Raw genomic sequence first — 22,934 nt, forward strand, 5'->3', positions numbered from 1 at the left:
GAATGTCCCTTCTCTGAAACTATCTAGCGATATGCCTCTTTTTTGAAACTCGATTTGTTTAAAATCGAGTTTCAGTAAGGAACTCAAGTTCCTTGAAAATTTTCAAGTGGAACTCGAGTTCCACAAATTTATTTTTTTTAAAAAGTTTGATTTGCCTATAACTCGATTTTCTAAAAATCGAGTTTTACATTGAAACTGGATATTTAGAAAATCGAGTTTCAAAACAAGGACATATTGCTAGATAGTTTCACAAAGTGGGCATTTTGCTAGAACTTTTGGGTGAAAATGGTATATCCCCATTTTGGCCCGACTTCTGTTAACAAATATTAATAAAATAAAGAAAAAACTTAACACGGAGAATTAACTAATCATACAATACAACTTACCATTAAATGATTTTGTATTTGTTGGTGATATTGTGAGACTTTAGTCCAAGAACAATATTGAAGGTTGGCATGATTAGGAATGTTGGACATAGTAAGAATTAGGCAAAATATTATAACCTAGTTAGTATCCAAACCAAGCTGGTTTTGTTGTAGAAGTCCTAATCCATGGTTGACTGTGAAATTAGTTAAAATCATTTGCAATTGATTATTCAACTCTGTACCTGTTTTTAGCCCAAATTAATGGGCTTGAAGCTACTAGTTTAGTTTTTGGACCATTTTTTAAAGAAGATTAATGTTAGTACCAATTTACCACAAGCCCTAAATATGAGTTTGTTCTTTAAATATGTTTTTGCCAATTAATTGGGTCTTAATTTCAGATTTTATAATTATTATTTTAATTTTTTTAATAAATTAAAACTATGAAAAATATTTTGGTTGTTGCGTGTGATCCTAAATGAATAATTTCCTTAAAGCGTGCAAAATTAAAAATGAAATTGGTCCTACATATGATATCCCTATTAATAAAAGAAATATTACTAAAAGGTGAGGGTTAGGGCTTTTTTAAATTTGCCTTACTGTTTCAACTAGATCATCAAAGAAATGAGTGATAGCAACAATGGTGTTTCGGGAAGTGCTACATTCATAATATTTTCATAACACATTCTTAACAAATCTTAGATAGTAAGTTATTACTTGTTCTAATTTGAATTTATCAATGAAATTACTTTTTTACTCACAAGTAACAATCTAACATTTACAATTTGTTGTGAATTTTTTACTAAATGTTTTGAAAATAACCTTTCTCCTAGCGTTGCAGCCTTATGTTGGCGTTTAAGGTGACTTCGAAAAGAGTGAGGAGTTTCAATGTGAGAGAGAGAGAGAGAGAGAGAGTTGAGTGGGTATTCATAGATAACTAACAAATCGAGTATTGCACAGTAAGAAAATTCAAGTTTCTGGGTAAGGGCCCTTCTTAGTTTGGTCCTTGCAGTTTGGTATTTAGACTTTGTGTGAAGTCTGAGATATGGCCCAATGCATGGGCTTTTGTATGTTGCATGGTTTGGGTTCCCACGTAGTCAATTGGTACACTGATCAAGTGTGCATGAAAATCATTAAGGTTGGGCCCCACATCATCAGAGGCATTTCGGGTCACATTCACAGTACTAGACTCCTTTGAGAGTAGTCAGCCAAGACAGCTTTATTGTCCATCTGGGGAACATCGCCATCCAAGATATCATCCCTTGAAATCACGTGATATCGTGTAAACTCCAATGTTCTTGCCATTTACGTCAAGATTTCCATTATTGTCACCTAGATCCTCAGCACTCGGGCAAGGAGTAGTTTGAGGCCGAAACCTATCTCCAGATTCATCCTCTGGCGCTGTGGGGGTCCCTGTTTGGGTTATCGTCTTTCCGTCGAAAACCTGCTTTTATCCATTCTCCATATGGATTTTCAACCAGGGATGCATGGTGAATTTGAACTGGAAAAGTCCATCCCCTACGTCCACAATCTGCAGGTCGTTCCCAAACTTCCAAACCGACCTCAGTAGTGATTTGGCCGCTCTTTGGTTGTAGGGTCTGGATGTGAGAAATCTTCCTATCAAACCAAGTGAGCATTCTTCAGGGATTTTTTTTTTGTCTCTAAGTGGATCGAACCGTGAGAACTTCCCCTTCGCCCTCCGGTAAGGTTATACGGTGCAAGCGTTCAATGAAATCTGAGTCCATGTATGTGTCGAAACAGACAAGGATCAAAACTAGAAAAAGGTTTGTAGGGTACCACGGCTTAACAAGCAGCGGGGTGTAAAGAAAAAGAAAGGACCACGGCTTAGTAAGCAGCGGCGTGAAAAGAATAAGAAAAGCGAAAAAAAGAGAACCACGCAAAGCATAAAGAAAACTCAGCCTAGGTGAGAGAGAAAACTCCTACCGAGAGGAGAAGAAAAAAGTACTTAAGTCTTTATCATGGTTTCTTCGTACCTTGATCCCAAAAGGAAACCTAGTTCTCCTATTCTTCTCTTCTAGCCAATCAAAATAGGCATCAATCCTTCTTTTTCCTTGCATCTCGATTCCTTGTCTGTTCTTTCCTTCGAACCAATAACATTCGCACGTACGGTTTCATGTGTAAAGTTCCATGGCGTTGTTGTGGAGGAGATTCCTATTAATTACCCTATAAATAATGCAAATTAGGCTGTAGTTTTCAAGAAAGTGATTTTTAGACAGTAAACACCAAAATCTGAAGTCATGGGGGAAACCAAGCTCATCAATGACCTCAGTATGTTCTCTTTCCCTTTCTAAGATTACTAGTTTACTCTATTATTTTTGTTTCTTATTTATTTATTTAATATAAATATTCATAATAAAAGAATATCACGATTTTCATACTCTCTAAACCCCGTCCAAACACATCAAACAAATTGATATTATTTCAAATCTTGCTCTTGAGAAAAAAAAAAAAAAAAAGGGAATGATATCTCAACTACAGCTCTTCGTTTGTTTCGACATCAAAATTTTCCTAGATTTTTATACATTAATTTTTAAAAAATATTAATACACCAATTTAAAACGTTTAATGTAGAACAAAAATCAACCTAAACAAAAGCACAATCAAAATAAAATTATAAGTACAATAAGTGTGCTACAGAAAAAAAAATTAAGAAAAACTAACAACTAAAAAGAAACTACTATCGACCTTTTTTCCCGGATAATAAAAAAAAAAAAAAAAACTATTTGAAAGTTGTTTTTGAGAAAATTTTAAACTTTTGAAGGCGTTTGCCCATAATTTTGAGCCATATCATGGTTATTTGAATGGTTATTTGAATGTTTTGAAGAGCTACTATTTACATCATTTCAATATTTTTAGTTGGTGGTTTTAAGGACATTTCAATAATATTAGAAATTCTTAAGATATTTTGGTTTTTAAAAATTTGAGGGTATTTGTATCACATTAGATATTTCCATGGAATTTTGGCAATTTTAGAACTTATGAGAGCATTTTGATCATTATAAAGGTTTTAGGTGAGCGTTTAAGGGTATTTTGGTTGTCTTGAAAACGTTGGGAATGTTTTGAGAGTATTTTTGTTACTTTAGAAGTTTTTCTAAGGTATTTTAGTCATTTTAGAGGTTTTGTGTGCATTTCAATCATTATAAATGTTTTATGCAAGGTTTTTAGTATATTTTGGTCATCTCAGAAATTTTGAGGCCATTTCTATCATTTTGGAGGTTATTATGCGGTATTTTTTTTATAATTATTTTAAAGGTTTTATAAGATATTTCAGTCATTTTCAAGTTTTTAGGGGTATATTGATTATTTACAAATTTTTGAAGTATTTCTCAATTTGGGTGCTTTCATGGTGATTTGGTCAATTTGAAGATTTCAAGATGTTCTCTTAAGATATAAGTGGGGTTTTAGATTCATAAGAAAGGAAATTCTATTCTCCAAAGGCTGAAAACGTTTTAAGCTCCTTTTGGCATGTAAAACATTTTCAGCATTATCAACCTTAAAGATAGTGTATTTTTGTTTAATCAAGTTTCTCAACCGAAATTCTCAACCACCTCAAATGTCCAAAAATGAGGAAAAATTTTCCTTTTCCTTTTCCTTTTTTGTTTGTTTGTTTTTGCTAAAACAAATGGGATCTACATTCGATACATTTTCTTTGTAGAGTATGTCTATGCTTGTACAATTATTAATCAAGATTTTCATCCCCTAATTTTCTTTAATATGTATAGTTTTTTTTTTTTTTTGAGACAATTAATATGTGGAGTTAATATGGGCTTATTAATGAAAACGGTTCAATTTGATTTAATAAATATTTTGTATATATGTATTGCACCGCATATAAATATAAATATTTATATTTGGTATGACTCTTCCTTAATGCTATATTATTTAATATTAATATTTTAAATTATCACCATTAGATTACAAGTTTTCTTGTTTCTTAAAAAAAAAAAATTTTACAAGTTTTCTTTATTATTAACAAACATGTCAATTTTCATTTTTATTGATCAATGTTATTCACTGTTTAATAACATAGTATATGTATAATTTTAAAGTCCAAAAAACTTAATGTCTATATTTTACAAACATGGATAGACTAAGAGGACAAAAGAATAAATAATTTAAAACGTTAGAGATGTAATAAGTGGTGGCTGTAGGAAATTTTTTCTAGAATAGTCATTAAAAAAAATTAAATTAATAAAACTTAAAAAATAAAAATAAAACTTGAATATGTTAACATCAAAAAAAAAAAAAAAAGCCCAAATACATAAAGTTTTAAAATTTTCTTCACAAGTTTTCATATTTTGAAATTATTATATGATATAATAAATTTACTATCAATGTTATTAGCTACATCTATTTCAATGTACATGATTAAGTAATTATTAAACTACTAATCTCTCATTTAATTACCAACATATTGTCTAAACAAGTAACAGTATAAACAAAATGTATTAACTTTTTGAAAAAATATATCACATAAATTCAACAAATTTGGCTAAAGACTAAATCAAGTACTAATAGACTAACTATTTGAAAAGTGTGCATTTTTAAATAAAAAAATAGCAATCTTAAAATATGTCATTTGAAAACACAATTTAAAAAATCACAATTAAACATTTAATTTGGGCCTTTAGGCTAATTTGTTTGTTTGGACAATTTTTGGGAACTACTGTGTCTGCAACATTTTTGCAAAGCTTACACAACAAAGCCCAAGTGGTAAGTTTTTAATTTAAACATACCACTGAAATTTTTTTTTGTCTATTGGTAACAACCTAATACTTGAGATTTATTACAAAAATGTTATGAACATAATATTTCTTGCAATTTTTTGGAGAGGTAGAATTTAATTTTTAATGGGCTCAAATTGTTATTTAAGGTGTTTAAGCTTTTTTTAGGGTGGTCAAGTTTTTTTTAGGGTGGTCAACAACCCATATTAATTGAAAACTCAATTTTTTAAAGGTACATTAAAAAAATATTCAAGTCAAGGTGGTCATGTGACTACTCTGAACTACACTTGGTGCCACCCTTGGATGTAATGTCTTCAATCATTGATTTTGTGATTATAAAACTTATCATTTTTTTTAATTTTTTCTTTTTTGTTTACAATTCATGATCAATAGTAAAATCACTTTCTTATCTATGTGATTAATTTTATGGACAATTTGATAGGAGTCTTGGTGGCACTGAGAATATGAATTAAGTGCAATAATGAAAATACAAAGTGTGCCTTTGGATGAGCTTAATTCATCAATTTATTCCTTTCAGGAAAAAAAAGAAAAAGTCATCAATATATTTAACTTCTTCTTTCTTTGAGAAGATCTATATATTTAACTTAGTTTGTTTATTTGTAAAAATTCAATTAAATCTTGAAAAATATGATATTTGAAAAGCCAAACGTTCCAATTTAGGATGAAAACAATAATATGTCATGATGGGTGATACAAAGGAAATATGCTGTATCATAAATCATGACATATTGTCTATTCATTTTTTAAGTTTCATTGCCCTTAATTTATTTTGTTAAATATTTCTTTGACCTATGATGATTATGCTTTAGCACTGCTTGATTGAAATTGACCCATATCTAACTGCCCAATTGTTATTAGACAGGGTATTTAAATATTTCTAATGTATTGCAGCAATCAAAAGAACAAAAAGACATTTTCGTCCAGCGCATTACTTACTTAAAATACAGTCCTACTCTTTACTATGTGATACTGGGGTGGAAAAGTATGACTCTGGTGTTTTTGAAGCCAGTGGACACAAATGGTGGGCTCTAATTCTTTGTTTTTTCTATTCAAATATAAATGTTTACGTCTAATGTAGTCAGTTTTATTTTGCAGGCGGTTGTCTATTTATCCAAAAGGAAACGAGAAAATGAATGGAAGTGGTCACATCTCAATATACTTGGCAATTGTTGACACTGAAAAGTACTCTCTTGGCTGGGAAATTTATGTCAGCTTCAAATTGCTCCTGTTCGATCAAATACGAGACAAGTTCTTGACCATTCAAGGTTTTCCCTCTCATAGTGTGTGTATATATATATATAAACATGAATATTCATCTTTCATGATTGTATTTTGGTATAGTATTCTGGTATAAGTTGTTAAATTTCCAATTTTTCTAAAAACCTTAATCTATTAGAAGATGATAAATTTATTCACATGTTAGACACTTGAGCTACTATTGAGTAGAGATTCAACATGTGGAAATTTAAATAGAATGTGAGGAGGTCATAGCAGGGAAAATTTAAACTCAGGACTTTTTATTTTGATACCATGTTAAATTTTTAATTCTCTCAGAAATTAATCTAACATATCTTTTTTTTTTGTGTGTAGATGTTGATGGGGTAATTAGAAGATTCCATGATATCAAGACTGAATGGGGCTTTCACAAATTTCTATCCCTTAACTCTTTCGATGATCTTTCTCAAGGATATCTTGTCAATGATTGTTGCGTATTTGGTGCTGAGCTTTTTGTTCATGAACGCAATGCCAAACGGGAGGTTCTTACTATGATAAAAGAGCCCCTTAACCGTACTATGGCTTGGAAGATTGAAAACTTTTCATCACTAGATAAAGTGACATATTATTCTCGAATATTTCAAGTTGGGGATGTGAAATGGTATTAATTTTTTTTTTTTTTTTGGATAGGTATTATTATAAGTTGGACTTTTATTGTTGTAAAAGAAAGGAAAGTTTCCTTGACTTAGAACCTTTTGTTTTTAACTCTTTTTAATTAATTCGTGTAGGAAGTTACTGGCTTACCCCAAAGGAATTTATAATGGAGAAATGAAAGTGATGTCTCTCTTCCTCTTATGTTGTGATTGTGTTCTACCTGAGCACAAATTTTTTGCACAATTCAAGATACGTATAAAGGACCAAGTTAACAATGAAAATCACATGGAAAAAATAGGTATGTATGCTTATATGTGTGTGTGCACACACGCCTCCCGTTCTCTTTCACCTTGTTTTGTTCCTGTGTAAGTTTTGCCTCATTTTTTTTGTTTTTTTTTTTTTTTTTTGTTTCTTACAGAAAAACATTGGTTCACTACCTCTTCGAACGAATGTGGTTTCTCACACTTTATGCCTCTTAAGGATCTCCAAGATGTATCCAAGGGACTTCTTATCAATGATGCTTTAATTGTAGAGGGAGAAATAATAGTTATGTCTAATGTTAAGTGATTCCCTAAAATGATTGTCTAAGAAATTATAGCAAAAACTATACTTTAAATATTGTAAAAATACTTCTTTATCCCGGAATTGCATTTGGGGAGGTTATGAGATTATTATCATTATTGTAATTGCAAAGATGTCAATATTAAAAAAATTTAAATTTGTCATCTTTATTTTGAAGCTTGTGCATGCACTCACATGTGCATGCACACACACACACACATACATATATGTATGCATGTATGTGTGTGTGTATTGTGTAATTATGTATGTATGTTCTATGAGCATTCTCACCAAGAATTCTAAAAGTTTTAGCATTTAGCATCTAAAAACCTAACTTTATAGCATTTAACACATCACTTTGCAATACCCCTAATATCGAAACTTCTATTTTTTTACCATTTTATTTAAATATTCTTTCTTTATTATTTTTATTCATTTTTTATTCTCTCTCTCTCTCCCACAGCAGAAAAAAAAAAAAAAAAAAAAAAAAAAAAAAAATCTTGCTATAGTGCGCTCTCAAAAATGAGAGCTCATTGTAGCAAGATGTCAAATCTTTTAGCATATGGCATCTTTGATGAATTATGTTTTTGTGGTTATAAATGCTAAAAATAGCATTTTATCATTTATAACACTCTTAATGAGAATGCTAAATCATCTTAGTAGTATGTAGTAACAAATAAGTGTGTATTTATAAAAGTTAAGTTCATCTTTTATATGATATAATTTTATTTCAATGTAATACTATTTCATAATAAGTTATTATAGATTTAATATTTTATCATACTCATAATTGATATACGCTTTCACTCAAGTTATCCTTGGTATTAATTTTGTTAAAATTAATCTCTTAGTATCTTTATATTAAAATTTTAAATAAAATATTCTTTCAATATTTATCACACATCAAATTTGATACCAATCAAAATGTGTTTTGCTATTCAATCAATAAATTATGCAATAATACATTATTATAAAGCAAAAAATATAAAACCCGGACTATATATAAATGAGATGATTTTTTATCTTCTTATTTTTTTAAGAGCTCAACAATATGTATGGCAGTATATCATCAGTGAAAAGGGAAGCCAAATGTCATGCCCTAACAAGTAATTTATAGGCAATTGGTTTATCATTAGTGTAGGAAATTTGGTCTTTAGCTAGCAACAACTGAAAGTTGTCGTTGATATGCTTTAAATGTCCTTTCATGATATTAGTACATAAATTTGTCTTTGCTAAGAGCATTCACATCAAGAATGCTAAAAAATACTTCCTCTGTCCCAATTTGTTTGTCCTGTTTGAAAAGTCAAACTTTTTAAGGGAACATCATTTATTATCTTGTCTGTCTTATAAAAATGTATAAGTTTACAAAACTACTTTTAAATAAATTTATCATTTAAAAAAAAAGAGAGTTATTCTTAATGACAACTAAAAATGTGCCCGAATTAGATTGATTTAAAAAAAAAAAAAATTTGTTAGTTTTCTTTTCAAATAGTTTTGAAAATAAAATAGTGGTATAATAGGAATATTAGTAAATTATTGACTTTTATTTTTAGAAACAGGACAATATTTTGGGACATTCCAAAATGGAATAGAGGACAAACAAATTAGGACGGAGGGAGTATAGCATTTTAACATCTCATAATGTCACTTTATTCATTTTAACATCTCACTTTTAAACACACCCAACATCAAAGCTTCTATTTTAATACACTACACATTAAAATAATATAAACAACCTAATTAAATAAATAAATAAAAAAAACCTAGTTCACCTCTCTCATCCTTTCCGACTGCTCTACTGGCCACCACAATCTACTGCCACTACCAACCACCACTACAACCCACTACCACCACCCACCGCAACAAGCCCAAACAGCCCCACCACAACCCACACCCCCCTGCCACCCAATGGAACAACTCACTACCACCATCAAACACTACCCACAAACTCGCAAAACAACTCACAACCTCCACCGCAACCCAAAACCTCCACAATCCTCAAGCCAATTTCTTTCAAAATATCCAACATATACTTTCTTTGTGATAAAATGATGTTTTCTTTAGATCATGAGACCTCAATACCCAAACAGAGGATTGAGTCACAAACAAACCCAAAGGCACAAGAGGATCGAGTTAAATTACATCAAATCAGATTGGTACCCAAGAGTGGAGATTCGGCGACACACGAGGGTTGGGGTTACAGCAAGGAGCTCCATTGGGCTATCATGCATCAATGGATAAAAACCAACTAGACTCGGGAGTGAATCATAGACAAGCAACAACAGCGCAATGTCGCGATGACCACGAATAGTCGCCAGAGCTAGTCGACTCCTCCAGCCAGGGAATCGTGGTTGGTGATGGGCAACAATGAGAGTTGAGTGAGCGGCGAGAAACAACGACAGTTGTGGTTGTTGGAGACTAAAGTTTGGTAGGCTGTGGTCACTGAGGTCACTAGCACAAAATAGGCTATGATACCATGTTGTTTCGATTAAAAAGTGTTTATGGTGGGAAACATGGGTTTAGTGGCATGGGTTTTGGGGTTCAGTCAGAGGGAAAATGATCTTGGATTTTTGGCAGCTTGGTTGAGGGAAGGGAAGCAACGTGTGAGAAGAAGGCAAGGGAGCTGGGTAGCGTGTTGAGTATGAACCAGAAAAGAAAAGGAAGAAGATGCGGTGTGTTGAGTTTGAACTAGAAAAGAACAGGAAGAAGAGGTAGCGTGTGTGAGTGAGAAAATGTAGATGGACTTGGCACATGTGGGTGGGGATTAAAAAATTAATATTTAGTTTTAACATTTAGCTACAGTAAGCTGTTATAGATGATAGCTTACTATAGTCGAGTGTTAAAAATTTTAACATTTGACATGTTTGATGTAAAAGGTATTTTGGTGTTTTGGATGTCAAATATAGCATTTTATCATTATAAGAGCATCACCATCAGGTGTTTAAAAAAAATGTCATTTTGACATATCAAAAGCCTACTTTATTATTTTACCACGTCATTTTACAACATTCCATTTATTAGATGTTTTATCCTTCAATTCTATATATTAAAATAATATTTACAACACATTAAATAATATATTTACCCAAAACGCAACAAATATACAAAAGCACAGCCAATGGCAGTTGCCACCACCCAAGAACCAACATCCATCGCTACAACCACTGCCACAACAACAATCAATGCCACAAACTACAACCACAATCACCGGATCCTCCAACAAATTCCAAATCCAAAAACCTCAACAAAATAAAAGTAAAAAACTCAAAATCTTCAACAAAACCCCAACCAAACAGATCAATCAATGACCAAACTCAACCAACCATCGGCGGCGAGAGTTGTGGAGGACGACGAGCAAAGATTGGCGACTATGGAGGACGATGAGCAAAGATCGGCAATTGCCCCTGGGTGAGCAGAGCTTTAGATCGGCGAGCAGAGGTTTAGATTGGCGAGCTTCAATCGGCGAGCTCTGCTTCAGATCAGAATTGCCTTCTTCTTCGTGACAGGAAAAGAAAGAGAGAGAGATAGTGACAGGAAAAAAAAAAAAAAAAAAAAAGAGAGAGAAAGAGGTGCAGAGAAAGGGAATGGAAAAAAGAAAAAAGGAAAAAAAAAAAAAAGACGAACCCAAAGCCACCGTGAAGATGCTAGAAAAGAAAGAAGAAGAAAAAGGGTGGAGGGAGTGACAGGAGCAAGGAGCAGGCGGAGGAAGAAAAAAGAAAAAAAGTAAGAGAGAGAACAAAGAAAAGTAATAAAGAAGAGAGAGGAATGAATAAAATAATATTTTTTTTAACACATCTGTCCGTACCATTCCAAAGATGGAACGGTACTGTTTACATGTACCAAAATTTATAAGATTTGGCACACCTCATGAGAAGGTTTTTTTGGTATTTGGTGTACTAAATGTGTCATATCATAGCATTTAACACATTTAACATACCTGCTATGAATGCTCTAACATTCTTGTTAAGAATACTCTAATATTGTTGCAAATACTTTATCAAGAAAAGTTTTTTAGTTTCGTCGCTGATATATTACTATCAAATTATCAATAATAACAATAAAAGCGTTGCTAATAATGATAATTTTTTTTCTGTAGATAACTTAAGAACTTTATAAACATACATTATTATAGCTTGTTAAATAGCTTCATTATCCAAGTAAAACTTTAACTTTTATAATTCACTAGCATCATTATTATAATAATCTAGTAATTAATATTAAATTTTTGTAACTTCCTTGAGATGTGAAAGAATGATTTAGATCATCAAGTGTGATTGGTTTTCAACTTCCTCTATTTCTGTTTCTCAAAAAAAAAAAAAAATCCACTCTTTATATTTTGTAATGACTTTTGTTAACAAATATTAGTAAAATAAAGAAAAAACTTAACACGGAGAATTAACTAATCATACAATACAACTTACCATTAAATGATTTTGTATTTGTTGGTGATATTGTGAGGCTTTAGTCCAAGAACAATATTGAAGGTTGGCATGATTACGAATGTTGGACATGGTAAGAATTAGACAAAATATGATAACGTAGTTAGTATCCAAACCAAGCTGATTTTGTTATAGAAGTCCTAATTCAGAGTTGACTGTGAAATTAGTCAAAATCATTTGCAATTGATTATTCAACTCTGTACCTATTTTTAGCCCAAATTAATGGGCTTGCAGCTACTAGTTTAGTTTTTGGGACCTTTTTTTAAATAAGATTAATTTTAGTACCAATTTACCATGAGCCCTAAATTTGGGTTTGTTCTTTAAATATTTTTTAGCCAATTAATTGGATCCTAATTTCAGATTTTATAATTATTATTTTAATTTTTTTAATAAATTAAAACTGTGAAAAATATTTTGGTTGCTGCGTGTGATCCTTTTTTTATTTTATTTTATTTTATTTTATTTAATAAACAACAAGCCCTATAGAGAGAAACAATTAAAAAAAAAAAAAAAAAAAAAAAACCCTACCTGATGTTTAAATTAGCAGCTTCTTTTCTATATAGAATGAACATCAAAACCGCAGCTTTAACTAATGCTTATAAAGATTTCAATATGCAACATGAAAACGAACTTTTCTTTATGAATTTACATAAATTTTAATCAATTTGTTAATTGAATCACAATTAGCTTCATATTGACCAAAAGGGTACACCCAATTTTTTCAATGCCACCAAAAAAAAAAAAAAAAAAAAAATTGAAACCCTAATTTCATAAGAATCTAACATATAGATGCGAAAGATCTAAACTTTACAGATCAAAAGTTTAGAGAGAGAAAGTACCTTAAGAGCTTTAGAGAGAGAGAGAGAGAGTGTTTTGTATTTGTATGAACTCTTTGTGTCTCTCCTCTGAAAGAGAAAAAAATAAAGACTCAATTTTTATTGTTGGGATGTTCTCATTCTATAAGGAATGGGAATTGCTAATGCCAGAGATGTGAGGCTCTTGCCTGCCTCTTTTTGATCAGTTACTCTTTCACTACCAAAAGGGCTTTTTTATTGGTGTGGAAATAGCTTTTCCACTTGGGAAGGGAAATTTAGGACGGCACTGAGATTGGTCTTGTGTTACGTACTGTGCTGTGATTGGTGTGGAATTGTGGTAGTGTGTTTGAGTGGGGGCCACACGTGTCTGAGCTTCTGAGAAGCTAGAGCACAAGGGCCAAATTTTGTCCGACATTTGGTTCCTTTCATGGTAAGCACTTAGGTCAATATGGCTCATAGTATGGGTTTTGAGTTTTTCACTGGGAGCATGTTGTGACTTTTTATACCCTACCGGTAAGTTGTTCATTTAACTCATCACCGACTATAATATGAGGTATTAGTTGACGATTATGGTGTTATTATAGTCACACCTTGATAGGAAAGTTACACGAGTTTCCCCTCTATCTTCTTTTCTTTTCTTTTCTTTTTCTTTTCTTTTTCTTCTTTTTTTTTTTTTTTACTAAAAAGAAGTTGTCTAATAAACCCAAAAATAATAGACATTAGATTAAGGATTTATTGTACAAAATGTTGTTATTATGTTTGTGTAATTACCGGTAGTTGTGGTATGTCAAAAGAGGGAAAAAAAATAATTTACAAAACACTTTCCTAATGAATTATAAGTTGTACGTAGTTACTGATTCTAATTTTAACCTACCACAAAAATGATTTTTTTACCCACTAATAATCATCGGTAACAAATTGCTACATATTTTTTATCCTAAAATAGACATGAATTCTTATTCTAAAAAGAAGTAATATATCCATAACATTTTTATAATATTTCCTAACAAATCATTGGTGATAAATTACTAGTTCTGATTTTAACTAATACCTAAAATTATTCTTTTATTTATTAATAACCGCGTCAGTAACAACCTGCCATTTATACAAACTCTTTTTTTTTTCCATCTCTTTACTTTTCCACCCCAACTAAACATAAATGAGGGAGATTAAAATCTGCTCTATCTTCCTACATTTTTTTTTTCTCTTTTTCTCAATTTCTATCATCTCACTTTTCCATCTCCCCAACTAAATAGACTCCTAAATTAGGTTACTAAAGGATCTAGTACTTGCCTTTGTTGTTGTCTTACCATGTTGTTCCCCTAGTTGAATGACAATTTTGATCCAATTTGAATCTAAATGGATGTTCATTTCAAAGAAACGGACGGGTCAGGCTGAATTAGCCCAAATAATTTGAGATATTGAGCAATCAATGAACAGATGTTCTAGAGAATTTTCTTTTGCTCCACAAAGAAGTAATATTTATTTTCTATAATATGAAACCTTTTTCTCACAGTCGACCTTGTCGAGAAGATTTGCCATTTTATTTTCCATATCAACAACTTCAATCTCTCCTATATTTTCAACTTTCAAATTTTAACCACTCCTTGTAATTGCTCTAGTTGAGAATTTACCTAAGGGGTTTGGCTGTTAGAGCCACATTCAGGTGTTCTATCTTCCTAATTACCAGACCATCCATATTTTGTTGGCTTACAAATGGTCATCTCACACTTCTAATTATATCTTCTTTTGTCCCTTTTTCCCTCTAACCAAAAGTCCTTGAGCAAAGCACTTTTTCTTCTCGTGCTTTTTTGGGAAACTGAGTGTAGACATTGTATAGATTGGTGTGGTTGTTAGCAACCAATCTATTAAGATATGCTCTAGAACTATGTAAGGGTCTTATTAACGAATGTTTTCAGTACATTTGTTAATGGATTATTTTATGAAAGTTTTGATATAGTTTTTATGAGAAATATTAAAAGTTGTTAAAAAATAAGTTACTTTTTTTCTTTTTTTATAAAAAGTTTCTAAAAATATTTTCTAGATCGGTTCTCTTAGAGCATCCGTTAACTTTTCTGTATAAGTAATTTAACTAAATAAGACAACATTGGGCTCATACAATTTAGAAGATTGAAGTGGGCTAATTCGGTCTTTTTATGTGGTGCCAATGCAAAGGTCATGTGAGTTGCATGTGACATACTTTTTCCGTCCAAGTTAACAACCCAATTGATGGTAGGGTGTAGAGTGAAATACAAATTATAGTTTAGGATAGTAATTGTGGATTATGAAAATTCAAGATGATAAATGTAAAAAAAGAGTATAGTTTAGAGACATAAAATGTAATTGCCTCTAAAAAAACATATACATTTTTGCATTACCAAACAATCATTTTATCTATTTTATATAACCACTATAAAAAAAAAAAAAAAATCATACATTTCATTCTTTATTTTACAGTTCATCCAATTAAAATTATATTTTCTACTCACACAAAAAACAGTAACTGAACCCAAAAAACATCATCATCTCATGGCCAAACCGACCATTGCCCCAAAATCCAAAAACAAATCCACCTTTGATCAAGCAAAAACCCACACTGACACTAACTATCTTCTCTAGCCACGACAACCACCAAAATTGTTGGAACCAAAACCTAAAATGAAACTCAACAACACCAGCATCAATGACCCATCCCACCCACGACAACCATCACAATAATCCAAATCTAAGAGGTGGAGCCTATGAAATAAGGAAGAGGAGGGAGGAGGGAGAGTGTGAGAATGGATGATGATGACTGATCTCACCAACACTAGGATTGATGACGACAATGATCCTACAATAGTGATGGTTGTAATTTGTTAGCAGAGAGAATAAAAAAACATAGAAGAAATCATATATATGTTGTTGTATAATGTCATTTATATTGTAGCAATATGTAAAAATTTGAAGAGCGGTGCATAATGAATGATTATTCATCATCTAAAATGAATTTATATTTATTTTATGTAACCCAATAAGAATGCTCTTATAATAATATATGCTTAAAACATTTATTTATATATTTTAATAAAGATAATCATTCAATATGCAATTTTCACATAGTGATCCACTCATATATGGAAGATGAATAATTTTTTGAATGGTATAAATGAAATTAAATTTGTCATTTTACATAAAAACGTCATGGGTGTGGTTGCCTTAGCTTTAATAAGGCTTCATTCGTTTGTTTGTTGTTTTTTTTCTTTACTTTTTCTTGTTGTTGTTTACTTTTTACTAAAGTCTTTATCATGGTTTCTTCATATGTTGATCCCAAAAGGAAACCTAGTTCTCCAATTCTCCTCTTCTACCCAATCAAAATAGGCATCAATCATTCTTTTCCCTTGCATCTCGATTCCTTGTCTATTCTTTCCTTCGAACCAATCACATTCGCACGTATGGTTTCGTGTGTATAGTGCCATGGCATTATTGTGGAGGACATTCCTATTGATTACCCTATAAATAATGCAAATTAGGTTGTAGATTTCAAGAAAGTGATTTCTAGACAGTAAACACCAAAATCTGAAGTCATGGAGGAAACCAAGCTCATTGATGACCTCAGTATGTTCTCTTTCTCTTTCCAAGATTATTAGTTTACTCTATTATTTTTGTTTCTTATTTATTTATTTAATTTAAATATTCATAAAAAAAGAATATCAAGAATTTCATACTCCTTAAACCCCGTGCAAACACATCAAACAAATGGATAATATTTCAAATCTTGCTCTTGAGAAAAAAAGGGAATGATATCTCAACTACAGTTCTTCGTTTGTTTTGACATCAAATTTTTCCTAGATTTTTATACATTAAAAAAAAAAAAAAATTTAATACACCAATTTAAAACGTTTAATGTAGAACAAAAATCAACCTAAACACAAGCACAATCAAAATAAAATTATTACAAATTAAAATAATAATCACAATAAGTGTGCTACAGAAAAAAAAAAAGAAAGAAAAAAAAAAAAAAAGAAAGGGGAAAATAAAAACTATTTGAAAGTGGTTTTTGAGAAAATTTTAAACTTTTGAAGGCGTTTGCCCATAATTTTGAGGCATATAATGATTATTTGAATGTTTTGAAGAGTTACTATTTTCATCATTTCAATATTTTTTTAGTTGTTGGTTTTAAGGACATTTCAATAATAGTAATATTAGAAGTTTTAAACATATTTTGATATTTAAAATTTTGAGGGTATTTTTATCATATTAGATATTTCCGTGGAAATTTGGCCATTTTGAAACTTATGAGAGCATTTTGATCAATATAAAGGTTTTAGGTGAGGGTTTTAGGGTATTTTGGTCATCTTGAAAACGTTGGGAACATTTTGAGAGTATTTTTGTTACTTTAGAAGTTTTTCTAAGGTATTTTGGTCATTATAGAGGTTTTGTGTGCATTTCAATCATTATAAATGTTTTATGCAAGGTTTTTAGTATATTTTGGTCATCTTAAAATTTTTGATGTCATTTCTATCATTTTGGAGGTTATTATGGGGAATTTTTTTTAATTACTTTAAAGGTTTTATAAGATATTTCAGTCATTTTCATGTTTTTAGGGTTATATTGATTATTTACAAATTTTTGAAGTATTTCTCAATTTGGATGCTTTCATGATGTTTGGGTCATTTTGAAGATTTCAAGATGTTCTCTTAAGATATAAGAGGGGTTTTAGATTCATGAGAAAGGAAGTTCTATTCTCCTGAGGCTGAAAACGTTTTAAGCTCCTTTTGACATGTAAACTATTTTCAGCATTTTCACCAAAAAATTATTTTTGTTTAATCAATTTTTTTAACCAAAATTCTCAACCACCTCAAATGTCCAAGAATGAGGAAAAATTTTCATTTTCCTTTTTTTATTTGTTTGTTTTTGCTAAAACAAATGAGATCTACGTTTGATACATTTTCTTTGTAGAGTATGTCTATGCTTGTACAATTATTAGTCAAGATTTCCATCCCCCTAATTTTCTTTAATATGTGGAGTTAATATGGGTTTTTTTTTTTTTTTTTTAAGAAACAATATGGGCTTTTTAATGAAAACGGTTCAATTTGATTTAATAAATATTTTGTATATATGAATTGCACCGCATATAAATATAAATATTTATATTTGGTATGACTCTTCCTTAATGCTATATTATTTAATATTAATATTTTAAATTATCACCATTAGATTACAAGAGTTTTCTTGTTTCTCAAAAAAAAAAAAAATACAAGTTTTCTTTATTATTAACAAACATGTCAAATTTCGTTTTGATTAATCAATGTTATTTACTGTTTAATAATGTATTATATGTACAATTTTAAAGTCCAAAAAACTTAATCTCTAAATTTTACAAACATGGATAGACTAAGAGGACAACAAAATAAATAATTTTTTTGAGAGATAATTACAATATGCTGCTAACCCCGCAACTCGAACCTTTTCATCCCCTAGACTCCCAACCCTTTGTGCATGGGGAGGTGTCAAATAATTTAAAATGTTAGAGAGGTAATAGGTGGTGGCTCTAGTAAATTATTTTTCAGAGTGGTCACTAAAAAACTTAAATTAATAAAAAAAATTTAAAAAATAAAAACTTGAATATGTTAACATCAAAAAAGAAAAAAAAAAAAAAAACACGCCCAAATACATAAAGTTTTAAAATTTTCTTCACAAGTTTTTATATTTTGAAATTATTATATGATATGATAACTTCATTATCAATGTTATTAGCTACATCTATTTCAATGTACACAATTAAACAATTATTAAACTACTAATCTCTCATTTAAGTACCAATATATTGCCTAAACAAGTAACAATATAAACAAAATGTATTATCTTTTTGAAAAAATATATCACATAAATCCAACAAATTCGGCTAAAGACTCAAGTATTAATAGACTAACTATTTAAAAAGTGTGCATTTTTAAATAAAAAAAATTGCAATCTCAAAATATGCCATTTGAAAACACAATTTAAAAAATCACAATTAATCGTTTGATTTGGGCCTTTAGGCCAATTTGTTTGTTTGGATAATTTTTTAGAAATACTATGTCCACAACATTTTTGCAAAACATGCACAACAAAGCCTAGGTGGTAAGTTTTTACTAGTTCTAATTTGAACATACCACTGAAATTATTTTTTTTATTCATTAGATTCAACCTATTACCTAGGATTTATTACGAAAGTGTTGCAAAAATGTTATGAATATAATATTTCTTGCAATTTTTTTGTGAGGTAGAATTTAATTTTTAATGGGCTCAAATTGTTATTTAGGGTGTTTAAGCTTTTTTTAGGGTGGTCAAGTTTTTTTTTTTGGGGTGAGGTTTAGGTCCAGTATCCAGTTGTACTAGACCTGTTGAGATTATAACAAGTATCCACTTTTGAACACATGTCACCATCTTAACCCTATTTTTTATGGTGGTCAACAACCCATATTAATTGAAAAATTAATTTTTTAAAGGTACATTAAAAAAAATATTCAAGTCAAGGTGGTCATGTGACCACTCTAAACTACACTTGGTGCCGCCACTAGATGTAATATGTTTGCAGTCATTGATTTTGTGATTATAAAACTTTTATCATTTTTTTCCTTAATTTTTTCTTTTTTGTTTACAATTCATGATCAATAGTAAAATCGCTTTCTTATCTATGTGATTAATTTTATGGACAATTTGATAGGAGTCTTGGTGGCGCTGAGAATATGAATTAAGTGCAACAATGAAAATACAAAGTGTGCCTTTGGAAGAGCTTAATTCATCAATTTATTCCTTTCAAAAAACAAATTCATCAATATATTTAACTTTTTTTTTTCAGAAGATCAATATACTTAACTTAGTTTGTTTATTTGTAAAAATTAAATTAAATCTTGAAAAATATGATATTTGAAAAGCCAAACGTTCCATTTTTGGTTGAAACAATAACATGTCATAAATTAAATTCATCAATATATTGTTTATTCATTTTTCAAGTTTCTTTGCCCTTAATGTATTTTGTTAAATATTTCTTTGACCTGTGATGATTATGCTTTAGCACTGCTTGATTGAAACTGTTGCCAAACATGACCCATATCTCACTGCCCAAATGTTATTAGACAGCGTATTTAAATATTCCTAATGTATTGCAGCAATCAAAAGAACAAAAAGACATTTTCGTCCAGCGCATTACTTACTTAAAATACAGTCATACTCTTTACTATGTGATACTGGGGTGGAAAAGTATGACTCTGGTGTTTTTGAAGCCAGTGGACACAAATGGTGGGCTCTAATTCTTTGTTTTTTCTATTTAAATATAAATATTTACGTCTAATGTAGTCAGTTTTATTTTGCAGGAGGTTGTCTGTTTATCCAAAAGGAAACGAGAAATTGAATGGAAGTGGTCACATCTCAATATACTTGGCAATTGTTGACACCGAAAAGTACACTCTTGGCTGGGAAATTTATGTCAGCTTCAAATTGTTCCTGTTCGATCAAATACGAGACAAGTTTTTGACCATTCAAGGTTTGATCTCTCATAGTGTATATATATATATAAACTTGCATATTCATCTTTCATGATTGTATTTTGGTATAGTATTTTGGTATAAGTTGTTAAATTACCAATTTTCTGAAAGAGTTAAGTTATTAGAAGATGGTAAATTTATTCACATGTTGGACACTTGAGCTACTATTGAGTAGGGACTCAACATGTGGAAATTTAAATAGAATGTGAGGAGATCATAGGAAAAATTTAAACTCAAGACTTTTTACTCTGATACCGTGTTAAATTTTCAATTATCTCAAAAACTAATCTAACATATCTTTTTTTGTGTGTAGATGTTGATGGGGTAATTAGAAGATTCCATGATATCAAGACTGAATGGGGCTTTCATAAATTTTTATCCCTTAAATCGTTCGAAGATCTTTCTCAAGGATATCTTGTCAATGATTGTTGCATATTTGGTGCTGAGCTTTTTGTTCATGAACGCAATGCCAAACGAGAGTTTCTTACTATGATAAAAGAGCCCCTTAACCGTACTATGACTTGGAAGATTGAAAACTTTTCATCACTAGATAAAGTGACATATTATTCTCAAATATTACAAGTTGGCGATGTGAAATGGTATTAATTTTTATTATTATTATTTTTTGATAGGTATTATTATAAGTTGGACTTTTATTGTTGTAGAAAAGAAGGAAGGAAAGTTTCCTTTTTGAAACTTAGAACCTATTGTTTTTAACTCTTTTATTGAATCCATGCAGGAAGTTACTGGTTTACCCCAAAGGAATTTATAATGGAGAAATGAAAGCAATATCTCTCTTCCTCTTATGTTGTGATTGTGTTCTACCTGAGCATAAATTTTTTGCAGAATTCAAAATACGTATAAGGGACCAAATTAACAATGAAAATCACGTGGAAAAATTAGGTATGTATGCTTATATGTGTGTGTGCACACACACGTGCCTCCCATTCTCTTTCACCTTGTTTTGTTCCTGTGTAAGTTTTGTCTCAATTTTTTTGTTTTGTTTTGTTTTGTTTCTTACAGAAAAACATTGGTTCACTACCTCTTCGAATGAATGGGGTTTCTCACACTTTATGCCTCTTAAGGATCTCCTAGATGCATCCAAGGGACTCCTTGTGAATGATGCTTTAATGGTAGAAGGAGAAATAATAGTTATGTCTAATGTTAAGTGATTCCCTAAAATGCTTGTCTAAGAAATTATAGCAAAAAACTATACTTTAAATATTGTAAAAATACTTCTTTATCCCGGAATTGCATTTGGGGAGGTTATGAGATTATTATAATTATTGTAATTGCAAAGATGTCAATCTTAAAAGGGTTTAAATTTGTCTTCTTTATTTTGAAGCATATGCGTGCACTTGCTTTATATACATAAATACGCACCTGTATGCTCTAAATCATCTTAGTAGTACATAATAACTTTATAAAAGTTAAGTTCATCTTTTATATGATATAACTTTATATCAATCTAATACTATTTCATAATTTATTATAGATATAATATTTTATCATACTCATAATTGGTATACGCTTTGACTCAAGTTATACCTGGTATTAATTTTGTTAAAATTAAATCTCTTGGTATCTTTATATTAAAATTTTAAATCAAATATTCTTTCAATATTTATCATACACATCAAATTTGATATCAATAAAATGTGTTTTACTATTCAATCAATAAATTATGCAATAGTTCAATAAAAAAATTATGAAATAATACATTTTTATAACATAAAAAATATAAAACCAGAACTATATATAAATGAGATGATTTTTTATCTTCTTATTTTTTGTAGAGCTCCACAATATGTATAATTGAACTCTACGATATATATTGAAGTATATCACTAGTGAAAGGGTAAGCCAAATGTCGTGCCCTAACAAGCGATTTATAGGCAATTGGTTTTATTATGGCTACCAAATTGACAATACTAGTTGTTAACCCATGCTTCACACAGTTCATATTATATATATATATATATATAATAATTTATAAATTTGTAAATATTATAAGTAGACATAATTTTTTTAAAATTAATTATTTTAAATAGTATCATCAATTATTATATAAAGAGTTTTTTATTTTTATTTTGTGTAATCCTCTTTTTAATTTGTAGCTAAACTTTTTTTTTTTTCCTATGAGAAGAAGCTAAATTTGATTGCCCTTGAAAAGGTAAGTTGTAAATGTTAGAATGCGAGAAATTATTAAGTGCACTTGAAGACCAGATTTGTAATGCTCAATGGCCTTCCCATTCAGTCATATAATGCATAGTAATCAATATTGCCCTTGAAAAGATAAGTTGTAAATGTCAGAATGCGAGATATTATTATGTTCACCTAAAGACCAGATTAGTGATATTTAGTGGTTTTCCCACTCAATCATGTAATGCATAGTAGTCAATATTGCTATATAATAAAATTTACTTTTATTTTTTCTTGTGCTACAATTATTAGTTTTGATCAATGTTGATGCCATACTAATAAGAGATTAAATTTTATAAGGATGTGGTGTGAAATTTAAGTTTTACCCCCTAATGCCAACATGCCATATCATTATATTATTTATTAAAGAATAGACACAATCACATTCAATCAATTCTAATACCTATTT

At 30.1% G+C, this 22,934-nt stretch overlaps 1 protein-coding gene across 2 annotated transcripts; it reads left to right on the forward strand.

The window, feature by feature from the left end:
• Nucleotides 1-2,443: 2,443 nt before the first annotated feature.
• On the forward strand, nt 2,444-21,579 carry LOC126723111 (MATH domain and coiled-coil domain-containing protein At2g05420-like). 2 transcript variants are annotated; one of them, XM_050426395.1, is made up of 6 exons: nt 2,444-2,651; nt 19,949-20,078; nt 20,153-20,322; nt 20,637-20,922; nt 21,063-21,226; nt 21,347-21,579. In XM_050426395.1, exons 1-6 carry the CDS (start codon nt 2,621-2,623, stop codon nt 21,493-21,495), a joined length of 930 nt encoding a protein of 309 aa, XP_050282352.1. In that variant the 5' UTR covers nt 2,444-2,620; the 3' UTR covers nt 21,496-21,579. The 2 variants fall into 2 exon arrangements, with proteins under 2 accessions (XP_050282352.1, XP_050282351.1); XM_050426394.1 differs by lacking the exons at nt 19,949-20,078; nt 20,153-20,322; nt 20,637-20,922; nt 21,063-21,226; nt 21,347-21,579 and adding exons at nt 6,020-6,149; nt 6,224-6,393; nt 6,719-7,004; nt 7,132-7,295; nt 7,416-7,683 and having other exon boundaries at nt 2,449-2,651.
• Nucleotides 21,580-22,934: the final 1,355 nt, after the last annotated feature.

Source organism: Quercus robur, chromosome 4 (assembly GCF_932294415.1).
Source record: "Quercus robur chromosome 4, dhQueRobu3.1, whole genome shotgun sequence".
NCBI lineage: Eukaryota > Viridiplantae > Streptophyta > Magnoliopsida > Fagales > Fagaceae > Quercus > Quercus robur.

Excerpts from the sequence above, each read along its gene's own strand:
- LOC126723111 (XM_050426395.1), top strand. The coding sequence starts at position 2,621 with ATGGGGGAAACCAAGCTCATCAATGACCTCA. Across the intron at positions 2,652-19,948 it reads CAAGCTCATCAATGACCTCA|CAATCAAAAGAACAAAAAGA; the intron begins GTATGTTCTCTT and ends AATGTATTGCAG. Across the intron at positions 21,227-21,346 it reads AAATCACGTGGAAAAATTAG|AAAAACATTGGTTCACTACC; the intron begins GTATGTATGCTT and ends TGTTTCTTACAG.